General features: G+C 36.5%; 1 protein-coding gene across 4 annotated transcripts in view; it reads right to left on the bottom strand.

Annotated features, from left to right (window-relative positions):
* LCLAT1 (lysocardiolipin acyltransferase 1) overlaps positions 1-15,464 on the bottom strand; it is a 159,094-nt gene that overhangs the window by 59,238 nt on the left and 84,392 nt on the right. For all 4 annotated transcript variants that reach the window (XM_074331846.1, XM_074331848.1, XM_074331849.1 and 1 more), the window contains exons 4-5: positions 7,318-7,464; positions 2,258-2,374 (exon numbers count right to left, since the gene is read on the bottom strand). In XM_074331846.1, coding sequence (XP_074187947.1) covers positions 2,258-2,374; positions 7,318-7,464 — 264 coding nt within the window. The remainder of the gene's footprint in view (positions 1-2,257; positions 2,375-7,317; positions 7,465-15,464) is intronic.

The following is a 15,464-nucleotide window of genomic DNA, read 5'->3' as shown; positions in this document are numbered from 1 at the left end:
CACTAAATACAAAAGGCACCAAGTTACAGTAGCAAGAGCACAGCTATTCAGTTAGACAAACCACATTCCAATAACTTGGACAAAGTTCTTTGCCTCAATTTTTGCTTCAATTTTTCCCTACGAGTTAAGTATTAATAATGGCAACTACCATGTAGGGTTATTGTGAGGATTAACTGACAGAACACTTAGCATAATGCCCAGTACTTAGCAAATACTCAAGTATTAGCTGCTGCTACTACAATCATCATCATATTTCTTATTATTATAGTGTATAGGTCCCATTCTACTTTTCTAACTGAAGGAAATGGAATCGCCTAACTGTATTTTTTTAGCCGAAGCAAATGGAGTCATCTAACTGTGTTTCTTTTTTACTGATATAAAGAGGGGGCAATCAGTTGCCAGTTGTGGCAGGAAAAATTATATCCTGTGGTTGTTGACTAGTACTCTGATGACTAAGTGATACACATTCCCCAAAGTTATAAATCTGTTTGCTACTAAAATATGTTCCAGACTTCAGAACAGAGAGCTCTATAGACATATCCTTACCCACTATAAAATAATCTCTCAATTATCCTGCCTACGCTCAGAAAGATCTTTATTAGCAAAAGATGTGTTCCAACAGAATGCTTGTGTTAACAGAGAAATCCAGTAGATGAATGTATTCCAAGATGTCAGAAACACCTTTAATGAAATCATTAAATACTATAAAATATCAGATTATGTGAGGAAATAAAAAACATATTGTTGAATGAGAAGGGTGAGTCTGAATTGGAAGCAACAGTAAGTGATACCACATTTAAAAAAGAAAGAAAGAAAGAAAAAGTAAAAGAAAAAAAAAGCATCACTGCTTTAATGTCTTGGTGCCTCCCTGTCCCATTCCATGGGCAAAAAGAACTGAGCTTCTATGGTAGATGGACACTCACTATTCACACACGACACAACCATCAAGCCCAGGAGTCCATTTCATATTAGTTCTAACCACAGAATTCCAAAAGCAAACCAAACTAACAGGGACAGCATTATTGGTTTGTAATGTGATTTTGGACTGACTGTGCATTTCTTAAAAATCATGGGTAATTAGTTGTAAAGATGCTTCATCTTTGGCAGGGTTCATTAACTGAGGTTATACTTGCTATCTTAAAACACATTAAACCGTAAAGAAACAACAGTGATACTATTTAGGAAAAGAAGTAAAAACTTTATACGTAATGTTCCAAGGTCTTTCATGTTAGGAACAAGCAGTTGTGTGACAATGTAGCAATTACTAAATGAAGGTGATAATTTGTCACAGATGTCACCATTATACAACATGGCTTGCTAGAAATCAGAGTGGAGAACAGAAACATGCAAACAAGACTTTTCTTCTGCTAGGTGACTCTGGGCTTTGAATTATTCTTGTAAAATTAGTAACACATCAGAATGTTTTGGGGTAGTTCCGTTTTCAAATACATTCGCATGTGTGCTATTTATTTGTATGTACACATGTGTGTATGAACCCATAAATATATAAATATGCAGCTATAGTAAAACATACAATTGGCTTTTTGACATAAGAATATCAAAATGTAAACATTTAAATGGGTGTTGAGCACGATATCGTCAATGGAATCATCTTGTCCCCACAGGCCCTTCAACAGACAAAGCTCTAGGAGAAGTGTGAGATGCTGTAAGCCAAAAAATAGGAAGTAGAAGAATATGCTGCTGTCCCTGAGCTACAAACATTTACTAACCATTCTGGATGCCAGTGCGATTTAACTATAAAACAGAGGTAGCACTACTGCCATCCTTATCCACCAGCATCATTTGTTGGAGTGAATGGAATAAAGGATGTAAAAATATTTTTAAGCTATAAAGAACTACAGTATATGTAATAAGATACTTTCAAGACAGTTTTGCTGCTTTATGAAACAGTTTTAAATGGAACGATAGTCTAATTGTATATCATTTTCTGTCTATTCCAAAAAAGGGGGGAAGTGTTTTGTTTTTACAAAGATCTCTTTTATATTTCCAAAGAATACAAAATATTAACACGTTGCGTACGGATCACGAGAATCTTCACAAGGGATTTAAACCCCGCCGTACGCAACGTGCTAATAGAACATTTTAGTGCATGGAGTCAACTTAGTGTAAAAATACAGTATCTCATTTCTTGAGATGAAATATAAAAAAGTGTTTTGTAAATACTAAAGGGCTATATATAAAGTTTAGCAATTCTTGCCACTTATATAAGAAAGTATACTTTAAGATGGGTGCTTACCTTCTCTTAGACGGTCTACTACAAAAGTAAAGCCTGTAGTTCTTGGATGTAAGACATATTCATATTTCTGAAGTCCATTCTTTTCAGCAAAATCATTACTTCGAGCCTTGCTGTTTTCTAAACAAAACAATAGATCATTAGAAGCCATAAAATAAAGGAATATAAAGTGAGGTAAGGAAATAGTGCAGAATTTCTTTAATAAAAGTGGCAGTTATTTTTTCTGTAATTACTGAGTATAGTATAGCATACTGAATCACATGAGAAGATATAAACACTTTAGTAAATCCCTAATAAAGACCCTATTTATCGGAATTTTAAAAATTTTATAATAGTTTATAAATTCATACTCAAATCTTTAAAATTCTTTGAGAAATTTTATAAAATAGTCAATATACAATGAAAACTGAAATATGAATCCCAATTAACTAAAATTTTCATAAAACAGTCTTTACATAATAAAAATTAAAATTTTAAAATATAAGATGCTAATATAATAAAACAGTAATAAAACATAAGGATTCAGGCATCCAAAAGAAATAACTAGCAATTTACCGTATATATCAGATCAACATTTTTTTTAACCCAGTAATTTAGGGCTTCAATGCAAAGTGAAGTATCCGCCTTGCTCAGACCCAGAGCACGCTAATATTACTAACCAAAACCGCTCCACAACAGAATGGGCATAGATTAGCACATCATGTACAAACATCTGAACATGGTTTGGCTGAATATAGTTACAGAGTCAAGTATATGTTCCAATTGTTGGCAAAAACTTCTTTTTCCATTCCATGAGGTAACTTCGTAAGTTCCAAAAAAGAACCAAACCCATTATTCAGCAAATACATTTGGAAAAAGTAAAGTGTTCAGAATCTGGCCTTCTCCTGAGGGAGATCATGAAATGCCTTCTGATGACAGCAGATGTTAGAACCTACAATCCTCAGCTGCATCCTGACATTTATAGACTATTACAAGTCATAAGAAAAAGATCTATATATATATATATAAACACAACTTTCCTAGGAGTAAATTTAAGACCATGGAGTACTCAAAGCCTCAAACACAGATGGATTCAAAATATTCAAAGTACACTCCTACAAAAAGCATTACATTTTCTTTATATAAATGAGGAATTGAGTCAAAGAATTAAATACCCACAAATCCCCAGCAAGTCAAAAGTAAAGACCCTAAACATGAACAGTAATAAGTATCTTTCACATTCATTGGAGGAGAATATCCTGGGCACTATTTTATTGACAGCTGGCAGGACCTGACATGGGATGAGGAAACCCGAGGACACTTCAAAAGATGAGTAGTTAACTATTCTTCAGTTTGCTCTTCTCGTTACCCACAGACTTTTGAGAACTGAATACAAAACTGAGCTCTGTTGTAGAATGTGGATATAGGTAGTGCTAAGGATACAGTTACAATGTGGCAAGGTAGAAATCATCAGAGACATCATCAGAGTGAGATTAGCAGGAGATTATTCCATCTCCACTTCACCCACCCACCGGGAATCTGTGGTTATTAGCAACTGCACAAGCTTCCCACTTTCTGACCACAGGCCCCTCCTGTCTTGTCAGCTCACTCCCTGTAATGCTCCAATGCCAGCACTCCTGCTACTCCAATGGGTCTACTAGCCACTTTGGTGTTCTCAAAACAGCCAGGCATGTATGTTCTCACTTCAGAGTCTGTGCATTTGTTCTGCCCTCTGCCCAGAATGCCTTCTACCCCACTATCTGGATGGTTTTCTCCTTTGTTCAGTTAGTCTCTACTTAAACAGAAACTTAAGGGGCTTTCTCTAACCACCTTATAGAAAATAGCACCCTGGCCACCATTTTATATTATTTTCTCTCCTTATCTTTAATTTTCTGCACAGGATTTATGAATACCTGGCATAGTTTCATGAACTTATTAGTTGTTTGGTTTTTTTTATCTGTCTTCCTTCATAGAATCTCCAGGCACTCATTTTTATTAAATGAAGAAGTTTTATGTAATAACTAACAATAACACATGAAGACAGAATATATATGTAAAGTTGTATTTAAATGCACTAATTTGAAAATGTGCAAGCAAGCTGGATTCAGAACTTAAAGAGGATTATAAAAACATTCTCTTTGGGCTTAAAAACCCAAATTTAAAGTTAACTATGGTTAACTAAAAACATCTTTGAATTAACAGATACTTTTTCAAAAATGGAAGTATTTTTGGTAGCCTACTTAAAAAGAAAAGATTTATCCCAACTTGAAACTATCTATATAATATTGTTTAAAAAAAAAAAAAAAAAAAAACACGTTTTAAAGCTTCCAGATCAGTGTTTTCTCTATTTGGCAAATAGTCAGGTTTTGCAAGTTGGCCTTAAAAATGTATATACCATTTTATATAACTTTTTTTTAAAAAATGCAACTACGGGCCGGCCTGGTGGCTCAGGTGGTTGGAGCACTGTGCTCCTAATGCTAAGGTTGCTGGTTCGATTCCCACATGCGTCAGTGAGCTGCGCCCTCTACAGCTAAGATTGGAAACAATGGCTCTCCCTGTGTGTGCTGCCATGAGCTGCTGTGAGCGGCGGACCAAGGACGGACCAACGACTGCCTCAGCCGGGGGGAGCACAAGGCTCATAATACCAGCATGGGCCAGGGAGCTGTGTCCTATACAACTAGACTGAGATTGGCTTGAACTGGAGTGGTGGGTGGAGGGCGGAAGAAGGGGGGAAAAATGCAACTACATCATGTAATGGCGAGTACTCTGAACCCTGCAAATATGCAACTACATGTTAAGTTCAACACCTAAAAAAGACACTTGCGAAAAAATATAGACTGAAAAAGGTTTTAAACAGATATATTGTGTAGGCTCTGAAGGTCTAATGTATGAACGTTTTAACATTAATGTACCAAACAAAGTAGCAGCAACCTGTGAGGTTTTTTTTGTTTGTTTTTTTATGAATTTTATTGGGGAATATTGGGGGACAGTGTGTTTCTCCAGGGCCCATGAGCTCCAAGTCGTAGTCCTTCAATCTAACTGTGGAGGGCGCAGCTCAACTCCAAGTCTAGTTGCCGTTTTCAATCTTTAGTTGCACAGCCCACCATCCCATGTGGGAATTGAACCGGCAACCTTGTTGTTGAGAGCTCACACTCTAACCAGCTCAGCCATCTAGTCGCCCCTCCGGAAGATCAGCGGCAGCTTGTTATCTTCAATCTAGTTGTGGAGGGCACAGCTCACTGGCCCATGCGGGAATCAAACCGCAGCCCTGTTGTTCAGAGCTCCTGCTATAACCAACTGAGCCATCTGGCCACCCCTCTATTAGCTTTTAACTACTAAACAACTTCCAAAGATACCATTTTTTTATGTGCATTTTGGCATTCACAAATATAAATCAATCTGTCATTTCAGTAAATGACACTCTAATAAAGCTGATATTTCAATACCCAAATTTAAGGGTTATGCATTCTAAGTATCATAAAATTTAAGTATGGCTGTCTGTCCATTATAATTTCCCAATGATAGCTTGCTGTTAATCAATCAACTTATAACTTATATTTTCAAGCTTAAACAATGTGCAGCCAATATTATCCTCAGTGATCTAACTACTTTTAGAATATTAACTATAAAAACCAACCATATACTACACAGTAAGCATATATTTTAACATATAATACTAGTATATAAAAATCACCATGGTTCATTTAGCTCAGTTCCATCCGTAATAGATGAGTCAAAGATCTCTTCCTTGCTATCAATGGCAAATGTTTCCCAAAATACCTTTATTTCCTTTATTGACATATTATGGTTTAGTCACCCATTCACTTACTTAAATGATAGTTTTCATTAACTTTTTCCGTACTGGTCCCATAAATTACTATGTCCAGAGAGTGAATTAGTATGTTCATTTGCATGTTCTCCTCTCGTAAGTTTTCCAAGGGTTGCCCCTCTTAATAGCTCTCAGTTGCCTCGTCCTGGTATTGAGGATTTGGAAGCCAAGTTCATGCTCCATCTCTCCATACTACGTGTGATTTTCAGATTTCAGTTCTTTCCTGCTTCAGTCTGTCTCCCCTCTTACAATAAATCTCAATCCACTGGATCCTTCTCAAATTCTACTATACCTTTCTTGAAGTAGCCAAGGTATTAAAACCTTTTTAAACTTTGCTCTTTGAGTAGAGAAGTGATCTATAGAACTGCTTCCTGGCCAAGACTACCCACCTCCCACACCCACCAACGTTCAACCAAAGCAGTTCTTCAGTCTGTCTTAAATCCTAAACTGCAATACAGAGCTTCAGCTACAAAAATGGTCTGTGGTTTAAAAAATGTGAAAACCACTGATTTTGTAAGGATGAAACACTCTATTTTGTTTTTAATCTTTTGAAGAATTCCTTGCGATCCACCTGTATTCTTGACCTATGTAGTTTGATATCTGGGAAGGTAGAAAATCCTAAATATGTCCTCCTATGTCCTCTCCACAATTCAATTGTGGCTGAGTTTTCCTGAGAAAGGACACAGCTTTTCCTGCTTATATTAGGAATAAGGCTTTAAAATACCAGGAGAAAGGCAACATATTAACTTATACCAACAATAAACAAAGTGGGTTACTATCAGATCCTTTTCTTATAAAAAAGAAGTTGAGAAAAAAGGGTCTGAAAGAGAAATATGTATCTTGGAAGAGGACAGAGAATATAAAGAACAGAAAGGGGATTTTAAAACTAGGCTTTGTTCTTCTTCCTCAAGATTGCTTTGGCTATCAGTTTTCCGTGCTTCCATACAAATTATATAAAATTATATAAAAGGCTGATATTTAAAATATGTTCAGTGTTCACTAAACATACAAAGCTCCAGGCTGGCAAATATGAACAACAGTGATCTCTTGGGGTTGCCCATCATAAATCCCATGGACTGGAGACCAGGAATGTTGGGTTCTAATGTGCTGCTAACTGGCTCAGTGACCATAGGGGTGGGACATTAATCTTGTTGGGGTTCAGTTACTTCATTAGAAAAGTAAGAAGTTTAGACTACATGATTTCTAAGTTCCTTCATGTTTTAAAATTCTGTGATCCAAACCCAGGCTATCTTACCTGTGAGGTCAGTCCCTTCTGGGAATATGAGGAGCTGAAGTGGTTCACGAATGTCACAGAAATAATCAATCATGTCTTCAAAATGGCTCTTGTCATCCTTCCATTTCCGATGAATGAAGACATAGGCAGCAGCCTGCATGGCCCAACCTAGGATCAATTTAACAAGTATTGACATACAATTTTATTGTCAATAACCACATATTATTGAACGTAATATTTCAGTTTTTTTACTGCAGATAATTTCCTATCACAATAAGCATCTCATGATATACCTTAAATTCAGCACCGATCTTGGGTTAAATAGCACATATGCCAGAGAATATTCTTAAAGGACTTTGCTAAATTCTGGGGTTTGCAAAATTCTCAAAAACATCTTTTTCGAGCCAAACCTAGCTATTAAAATATCACAGAAAAAAAAAACTTCCCGAATATTTATCAGTAACTCATCCAAAGTTTTAACAATCCTAACTAAACAGACATTGTAACCAAGCTCTCTACAAGAGATATACAACTACGAGTATGTATTGTCAGGTTTACAAGGCAATAAGCAAAGGACCATTCTCAAGTCATGTATACAAGCACACTTTAATATTCTGCTTTTTGCACTATTCTAATTCTCTAAATTCAACTGCTATTTTCAATGTTAGCCACATCTTTAGATTTTATTTAAAAGGGAAAATGTTCAATGGCTGTTACACATGTTAATCAGAGTATACACTGTGATCACATCCCTTTCTCTGGGGCAAATCAACCTTGTTACTGAAGAGGCAGCCCTATTGAGCCATGTTTCACCCAACCAGCCACCCCACCCTGGCCAGAAATGACTAGAATTGCTGTGGTAAATACGTGACTTAAGGCAGCCAATGTAAAGTCTGTTCAGTAGTCTATGAAGCATGAGATGCTTGGCCCAAACACAGTAACTATCATGACCAATAAAATGTTCTCAGAAATTTTACCTGGGACCATGCAGAAAACAAGCTGGTAATACAAATGCAGATGGATGAACAAAAAAGCAGGTAACAGAGACAGTAGCAGAGGCGAGATAAAGATAGCACATTCTAGTGACGATCTAAAAAAAATCGTGCTGCTGAGGTACCTAAAGCTAATTTTGATTCAGAACAAGACAGTTTTAGTCTCCACAAGCGCTGGCCAGTTTATGGATTCACCCCTTGGACATCCACGAGAATCCATCTGTCTCACTGTCATATGTAACTTTACAATAGACTTTTCACTATTTCAGCTAGAGGGGATGAGTAGTGTTCTTGCAAACAAAGAACACATGTAAAATAATAACTATTGTCATTTGGTAAATACAGTATACCCTGAGAACATATAAAACTGTCATCAAATCACCTGTTAATGATTTGAAAAACTGTAGAACTTTATTTGGTTTGAATAAGTCCAAACTAGAATACTGTATTCTACAAACGGAAATAAGCATACACCTCCAAATCCACGTTAGCATAGGTCTTGCTGATACACATCTAATGACAACTCACCCACTGTGCTGTCAGTCATATCCACTAGTACTAGACTTGACCCCACACTTGCCCCTCCCACACATCTCCTCTCCTTCCCCTGAAGACACCTACACCAAGAGTGCAGTGTCTGAAGGCAGCGTAATTCTGGAGTGAGACTACCGGGGTTTGAATCACAGCTCCATCACAGACCAGCTGTTCAGCCTGAAGCCTTTGTCCCTCATTGGCCCCAAATGTAAAAATGAGCATAATGCTGTAATAGTATTTACCTGATAGGGGCTATCCTAAGAAGTAAATAAGATTATTTAGCACCGAGTATTCAATAAACAGCTATTATTATGATGATTAAGAAGTTCTAATAATAGTTATATCAAAGATATTATATATATCAAGGAACATAAAAATATAACAAAGTTCCCATCCACAATAGCAAAACAAAAATGTAAAAGAAACCCTGCAGACACATGAAGACGGCTACGTACCTGCACAACTGAGAGGAAATGGTGACACATACAATGTTTCTGAACTCAATCCACGTACTAATGATCTCCAAATTTATAATTTATCAGTTTCATGTAATTACAATTAAAATTCCAATGGTATGAGGGTATGAGGAATTGGCCATATGATTCTAAAGATTATCCATAGCAATAAAGAGGTGACAATAGCCAAGGTAATTTTGAAATAGAAGAATAGTAGGAAAGATTCACACCATTAAATATACTCATTAACTGTATTATGAAGAAACAATGATTAAATCAGAAGAGTGTATCTGTTTTGACAAATGGAAAACAATGCAAAACTTCTCTTTAGAGAAAGTCCCTTAAATGTGTTACGAATTTGGTATATGATAATGACAGAATTTCAAACAAGGGGGTAAAGAATGAGTTGGGCTCTGTTTTTTACTTTTATCGAGGTAAAACAGTAAACTATGCAAATACTAAGTGTGTAGGTGTAAAGCTTAATGAATTGTTTCATGTCTGTGTGTGGCCCCATCCAGATTAAAGTACAGAACATTGCCAGCATATCAGAATGCTCCTATGTGCTCCCCTGCCAGTCAATACACCGCTGAACAAAACCACTATCCTGACTTCTTTAACCATGAATCATATAAATGAAACCACAAAGTCGGTATTCTTTTGTCTCTGGCTCCTTTTGCTCAGTATTATGTCAGTGAGACTTACCCACGTTACGTGTAGCAGTATTTTCTTCTACGTATTGCTGTGTAGGCATCAATTACATTAATATATTAATAATACAAATTATTTATACTTTGATTGAGAGGTTTCTTGGCTACCAGGAATAAAGTTAATACAGATAGCCTCATACCCATCTTTGTTGAATACAAACACTCTATTCTGTTGAGTGAATACTCAGGAGTGGAGCTGTTGCATCACAGGATTTCTGCGTCCAGCTTCAGCAGACAGCATGGTTCTCAACGTGATTGTACCAAATGACACCGCAATGTATGAGAGTTCTAACAGTTCTATTTATAGCATCATCAACACCAGGTCTTATGAGTCCTTTAACATTTTAGCCATGTGATCCAGGTATAGTTTTCATTTGCACTGCCCTTAGGATTAATGATGTTGAGAACCTTTTCATATGCAAACTGGCCACCTGGATAGCTTCTTTGTGAAATGCCTCTTCAAACTTTTTGCCCATTTTTCAGTGGGATTATCTTTTTCTTATTAACTTGTAGGATATAAAGGTTTTCATCAAATAAACACACAGAAAAAATTTATATAATTCTAGGTTTCACGTATATAATATACTAAACATATTCCATCTGTAGCTTGCATTTTCTCCCCTTAAATGCTATCTTGCTATAAATCTAACATCTAGTATTAATGAAGCCCAATTTATAAATCTTTTCATTGTGCTTGGTGCCTTGGTGTCCTGTTAAAGAAATCTTTGATTACTTAAAAGTCATGAAGACATTATTCCACATATTTTTCTAGCAGCGTTACCAAGTTTTAACCTTCACATTTTGGCTTATGATCCATCTCAAATTAATTTTTGAATAGGGTGTGAGGTAGAAGTTAAAGGTTCTTGTTTTCCACATGGATACTCAATTGACAAGAACCAATTATTTAAAAGATCAAGAGGTCATTAATTTAATAAAGGATTACATTATACACAATAAATGAAAACACTGCTATAAAAGATCAAAAGTATATGCCATGAAAAATAGAACATGAAAATAGTCCTTTATTATCATGTCCTTCAACCCTATCCTACCCAATCACATCTTTTTTGTAATCACGGTTAATAATTTGAAGTGAATTGTTCTATATTTTAAAAATTCACTACATATATGATTGGTATTGTTTTTGTTTTTGTTTTAAAGGACATTGAACCATACCTCTATACTGGCCTAATTTGCTTTTTTAAAATTTGTCTATATATATGGACCTACTTCATTTTCTTAATACCTGCATTGTCTTCTCTAATAGTGTTTCTCAAACCAGTTTTCTGTTTTTTAATTTCCAAACCATTATTGACTGACAGTTTTGTAAAATACAATAAATTAGTAGAAAGATGATCACACACTTGGAAGTTATAACAGTGTCACAACACTTGAAAAGTTTTCAACTACTGTAGTTCTGTACATATGGTAGACCAGTTTGCTAACTGGCCCTGTTATATGAATCACACTTTAAATAGCACTGTTCTGTAATATAGATATGTCATGACCTAGTACCATTATCATTTAGGACATATCCAATCTGAAAATGTGTCTTTACTGGAAAACTTTACTCCGATCACTGCTTTTTTTTTTTTTTCCTTTTCCCAACTTATGTTTCTTGTTTGTTATACTTCCTTACGTTTTCAGGCCCACTTTTCTCCCCTTTTCTGTTTTTTGTTAAACTAAGTTTTCTTTGCCCACTTCCTTTGTTCTGTAATGCAGAGGTCAGCAAACTATGGAGCAAATCTATCTTTGTATGGCCCACAAGAAGAACATTTTGTAATATGCAGAAATTATGGGAAATTCAAACTTTAGTGTTTATAAACAAAGTTTGGCTAGGACTCAGCCACACATATTTGTTTAGATATATCGTCTATGGCGGCTTAGGTGCTACAGTGGCAGAGCAGAATTTGTGCAAACGAGAAGTAGTTACTGCAAAGCTTCAAATATTTACTACCTAGCCTTTTACAGAAACAGTTTCCAGACCCCTACTCTAGTGGTGGTTTGGAAATTGTATACCCTATTTTGTTCTTTTAGTGGTTATCCTTCAATTTTTTTCCCTTTTCCTTTTTTGACATTTAAACTTACATAATTCTATCAACATTGAATTAAATAATAATATTTCCCAAACAAAAACGTATGGTTTCCTCTTGTCCCTCTTCCAAAATTTGTAGAAATATCCAATAGTTCCCCAAAATGGCTATCATTATTATTTCATTATTATTACTAACATATTCCTCATGCTTCACAGAAATATGTTAAATTGTTTAGACTTGACTCTACGTTTACTGACTTCTTTGTTTACCATTGTTTCTTGTATTCTATGTCCTCCTATTAGTCCTCCTGAAGGAATATCTTTCAAAAAATGGTTTGAGTCTTTGCATTCCTGAAATGTATGTTTGTTCTCAATATTGGAGGTTAGTAAGGCTAAAAACAGAATTCGAGATGCCAAATCATTTTCACCTCAGAATTTCAAAGCTATTTTCCACTGTCTTCTGTCATCTAATATGGCTAGTAAGAAGTCTGATATCAATCTGATTTGTGTAGATAACCTAATTTTTTTTCCTCTGGAAGATTTCACCTGTATGAGTCTAGGTATGGAACTTTTGCATTAATTCTTCTCAGCAGTAGGTATGCGCTTCCAATGAGTCTTTCTTTAATATTGGGGATATTGCTTCCATTATTTAAGAAAATATGTTTTTCTCCTCTTCATTCTCAACCTTTCTGTCTGGAACTTCTGTTAGATGTTAAAACTTCTGGATCTAGGGGGTCAAATATATGGTGACAGAAGGAGATTAGACTTTGGGTGGTGAACACACAATGCAATACACAGATGAGATATTATAGAATTGTACACTTTATGCCTATATAATTTTATTAACCAATGTCACCCCCAATAAATATAATATTAAAAAAAACAAACTTCTGGATCTGGCCTCACATACTTTTCATCTCCTTTCATTTGACATTGTGTCCAAGGAAAATCCCTTGTCTTGATCATCCAACTCACTAATTTGATCTTTAGCTGTTAGGTGTCTAATTTGTACCTTTGCAGGTATCAATTAGAACAGAAGTATTTTTCAGAATATCTCAGTATTGATGAGTGTCCCTATAAATCCCGAGAGTGTGGGGAGATGGGGAGGGGCATTCTGTAGGACCCAAAACACCACCGAGAAGAATGTAGAAAGGCTTGCAACAGATCAAAGACCATAGGAAGAGGTACATCAGAGTTCACTAATGGAAAGATAATGGCGTCTGGGAGCTGGTGAGGAAGACAAAGTTGAATGAATGAATTTTAAGAAAAAAAAAACACACTTGGCACAAAACATATGGCATAAATAAGTTATCCAAAAGCATTGAATTATAATAATTCCAAGATGTTTCTTTCATTCCATTTTGTGTGCTGCTAATGGAGAAAGATGGGAGGCATAGCCTGAAGGGCTTACTGGTTTAGTTTTAAAACTAATGGTTTAGTTTCAGCTATGTCTGGAACGTCAATGCAGTGGATCAGACAGAACTTAAAGAAAAAAAGTCTCTCTTCAAGAAAACTGAGATCAGATCCAACATACTCAGTAAATATTCACGATTTTCCCATGATTTGAAATAGATTATTTTAAAGTGATAAAAAATTGACAAAAAAATCTGTTCTAAACAATGTATCAAACATTGACATAAGATAATTTACTAATTAGAGAAAAATAGGCAACACTTACTTCTGGAAATTGTGAAACTGAAATTGTGCAAACAATTAACTGGATTGAATCAATAGTGAAAATTTGCAGCCTTTGTGTCCTTAGCATTATTTCAATCTGACTCCCCTGTGCCCAGCCAATTTTATGCCTATGAAGTAGCCACTTTTGGAAGCAAATTCACTTTGAACAGGGTTCCATTTATTTAAAAACAAAACAAACAAATGAAAAAAACTGAAGGTATCCCAAATAAATACACACCTGAAAGTATTTTATGAGGGAACTACTCAGCTAAGCTACGGTAAATAAGTACAAGGTAGTTTTAAAGAACAATTGCTTGTAGATACCTTTTAAATGAACATTTTACATAAAAGTTACTTTATTATATACCCAAGTAATGCTTCTCAAAGGGCAGCACCATTTCTTGGCTGAAGGAGTGGAAACAAATCATCTTAGGGGCTTTTCAAAATGTAACACTATCCACTCCTGGAAAAACGTTCTAATACAAGTCTCTTTTTCTTTTTTTAAATATCCTACAGACTTCAAATTCTAATAAAGTAAATATCAGTCTTTAATAATCCACATAAACAAAAATTTATTTGGGGTTTCCCCTTTTTTCAGAGTAAAGGGGTCTTGAAACCCCAAACTGAGAAAACCACTGTGGCTTATCCTTAGCCACATAGGGTCAGTTTCTGGCTCTGAGCTAATAAAGCACCAGTGTGATGGAATGACCCCAAGATGCTATATAAGGCCCTGGCTGGGCTGAGCTTTCTGTCCGTTATAGCCCAGGAAGCTGATTGTGGTGACCTGTGGACTTGGACTTTTTAGCGTGATATTGTTTATTAGCACAGTAATATTGTTGATAGTTAGTATATTTAGTAGCGTAGTTAGCGTAGTTATTGTTTATTTTCACAGTAATATTAGAGTTAGTAGTGTCAGCGTAGTTAGTATAGTTATTATTGTCTATTAGCAGTAATAGTGTTGGTGCAGTTAGTATATTTAGTCAGTGTGGTTAGTGTAGTTCTTGTTTGGTAGCATAGTTGTATAGCATAGTTAGTATCGTCAGTGAGCGTAGTTAGTGGGTCACCATGGCACGTAACATTAGAGACATCCGTGTTGACCAGGGGCCCATCAGTGCCCATTACGAGCTCCAGGAGATCTTCGGAGAGGGCGCCTTTGGCAAGGTCGTGTTGGGTGAGCACATGCTCACGAAGACGAAGGTGGCGGTGAAGATCATCGACCAACAGGTCTCCAAGAGAATGCGCAGATCTCTCCTGCACGAAGTCCTCTGCATGGAGGACTTGCACCATCCGAACATCGTCCAGCTATTCCACGTGATCAGCTCGGCAGAATACCTCTTCCTGGTCATGGAGTTCATGTCCGGAGGCGACATGCTGGACTACCTGCGTGCCCATGGCTGCATGTCGGAGGAAACGGCCCGTGGCGTCTTCCGGCAGCTGGTGTCTGCAGTGCACTACTGCCACGAGAAGGGAGTTGCTCACCGGGACCTGAAGCCACAAAACGTGCTGTTAGACTCTGAGATGAATGCCAAACTTACAGACTTTGGACTTGGAGCTGCCTCCAATATCCATCAACTCAGCACGTTTTGTGGCAGTTTCCTGTATGCAGCCCCAGAAATGTTCCGCAGCAAAATCTATGATGGCTGTGCCACGGACACCTGGAGCCTGGGCGTGATGCTGTACCAGATGCTCACGGACACCATCCCTTTTGAGGATATCAGCTGGGAAGAGCTGCTGGAGAGTATAGGCAGTAGGCAATATGATATGCCAT

Source organism: Rhinolophus sinicus, linkage group LG05 (assembly GCF_036562045.2).
Source record: "Rhinolophus sinicus isolate RSC01 linkage group LG05, ASM3656204v1, whole genome shotgun sequence".
Classification (NCBI taxonomy): domain Eukaryota; kingdom Metazoa; phylum Chordata; class Mammalia; order Chiroptera; family Rhinolophidae; genus Rhinolophus; species Rhinolophus sinicus.
This window is presented reverse-complemented; position numbering and strand designations above follow the sequence as displayed.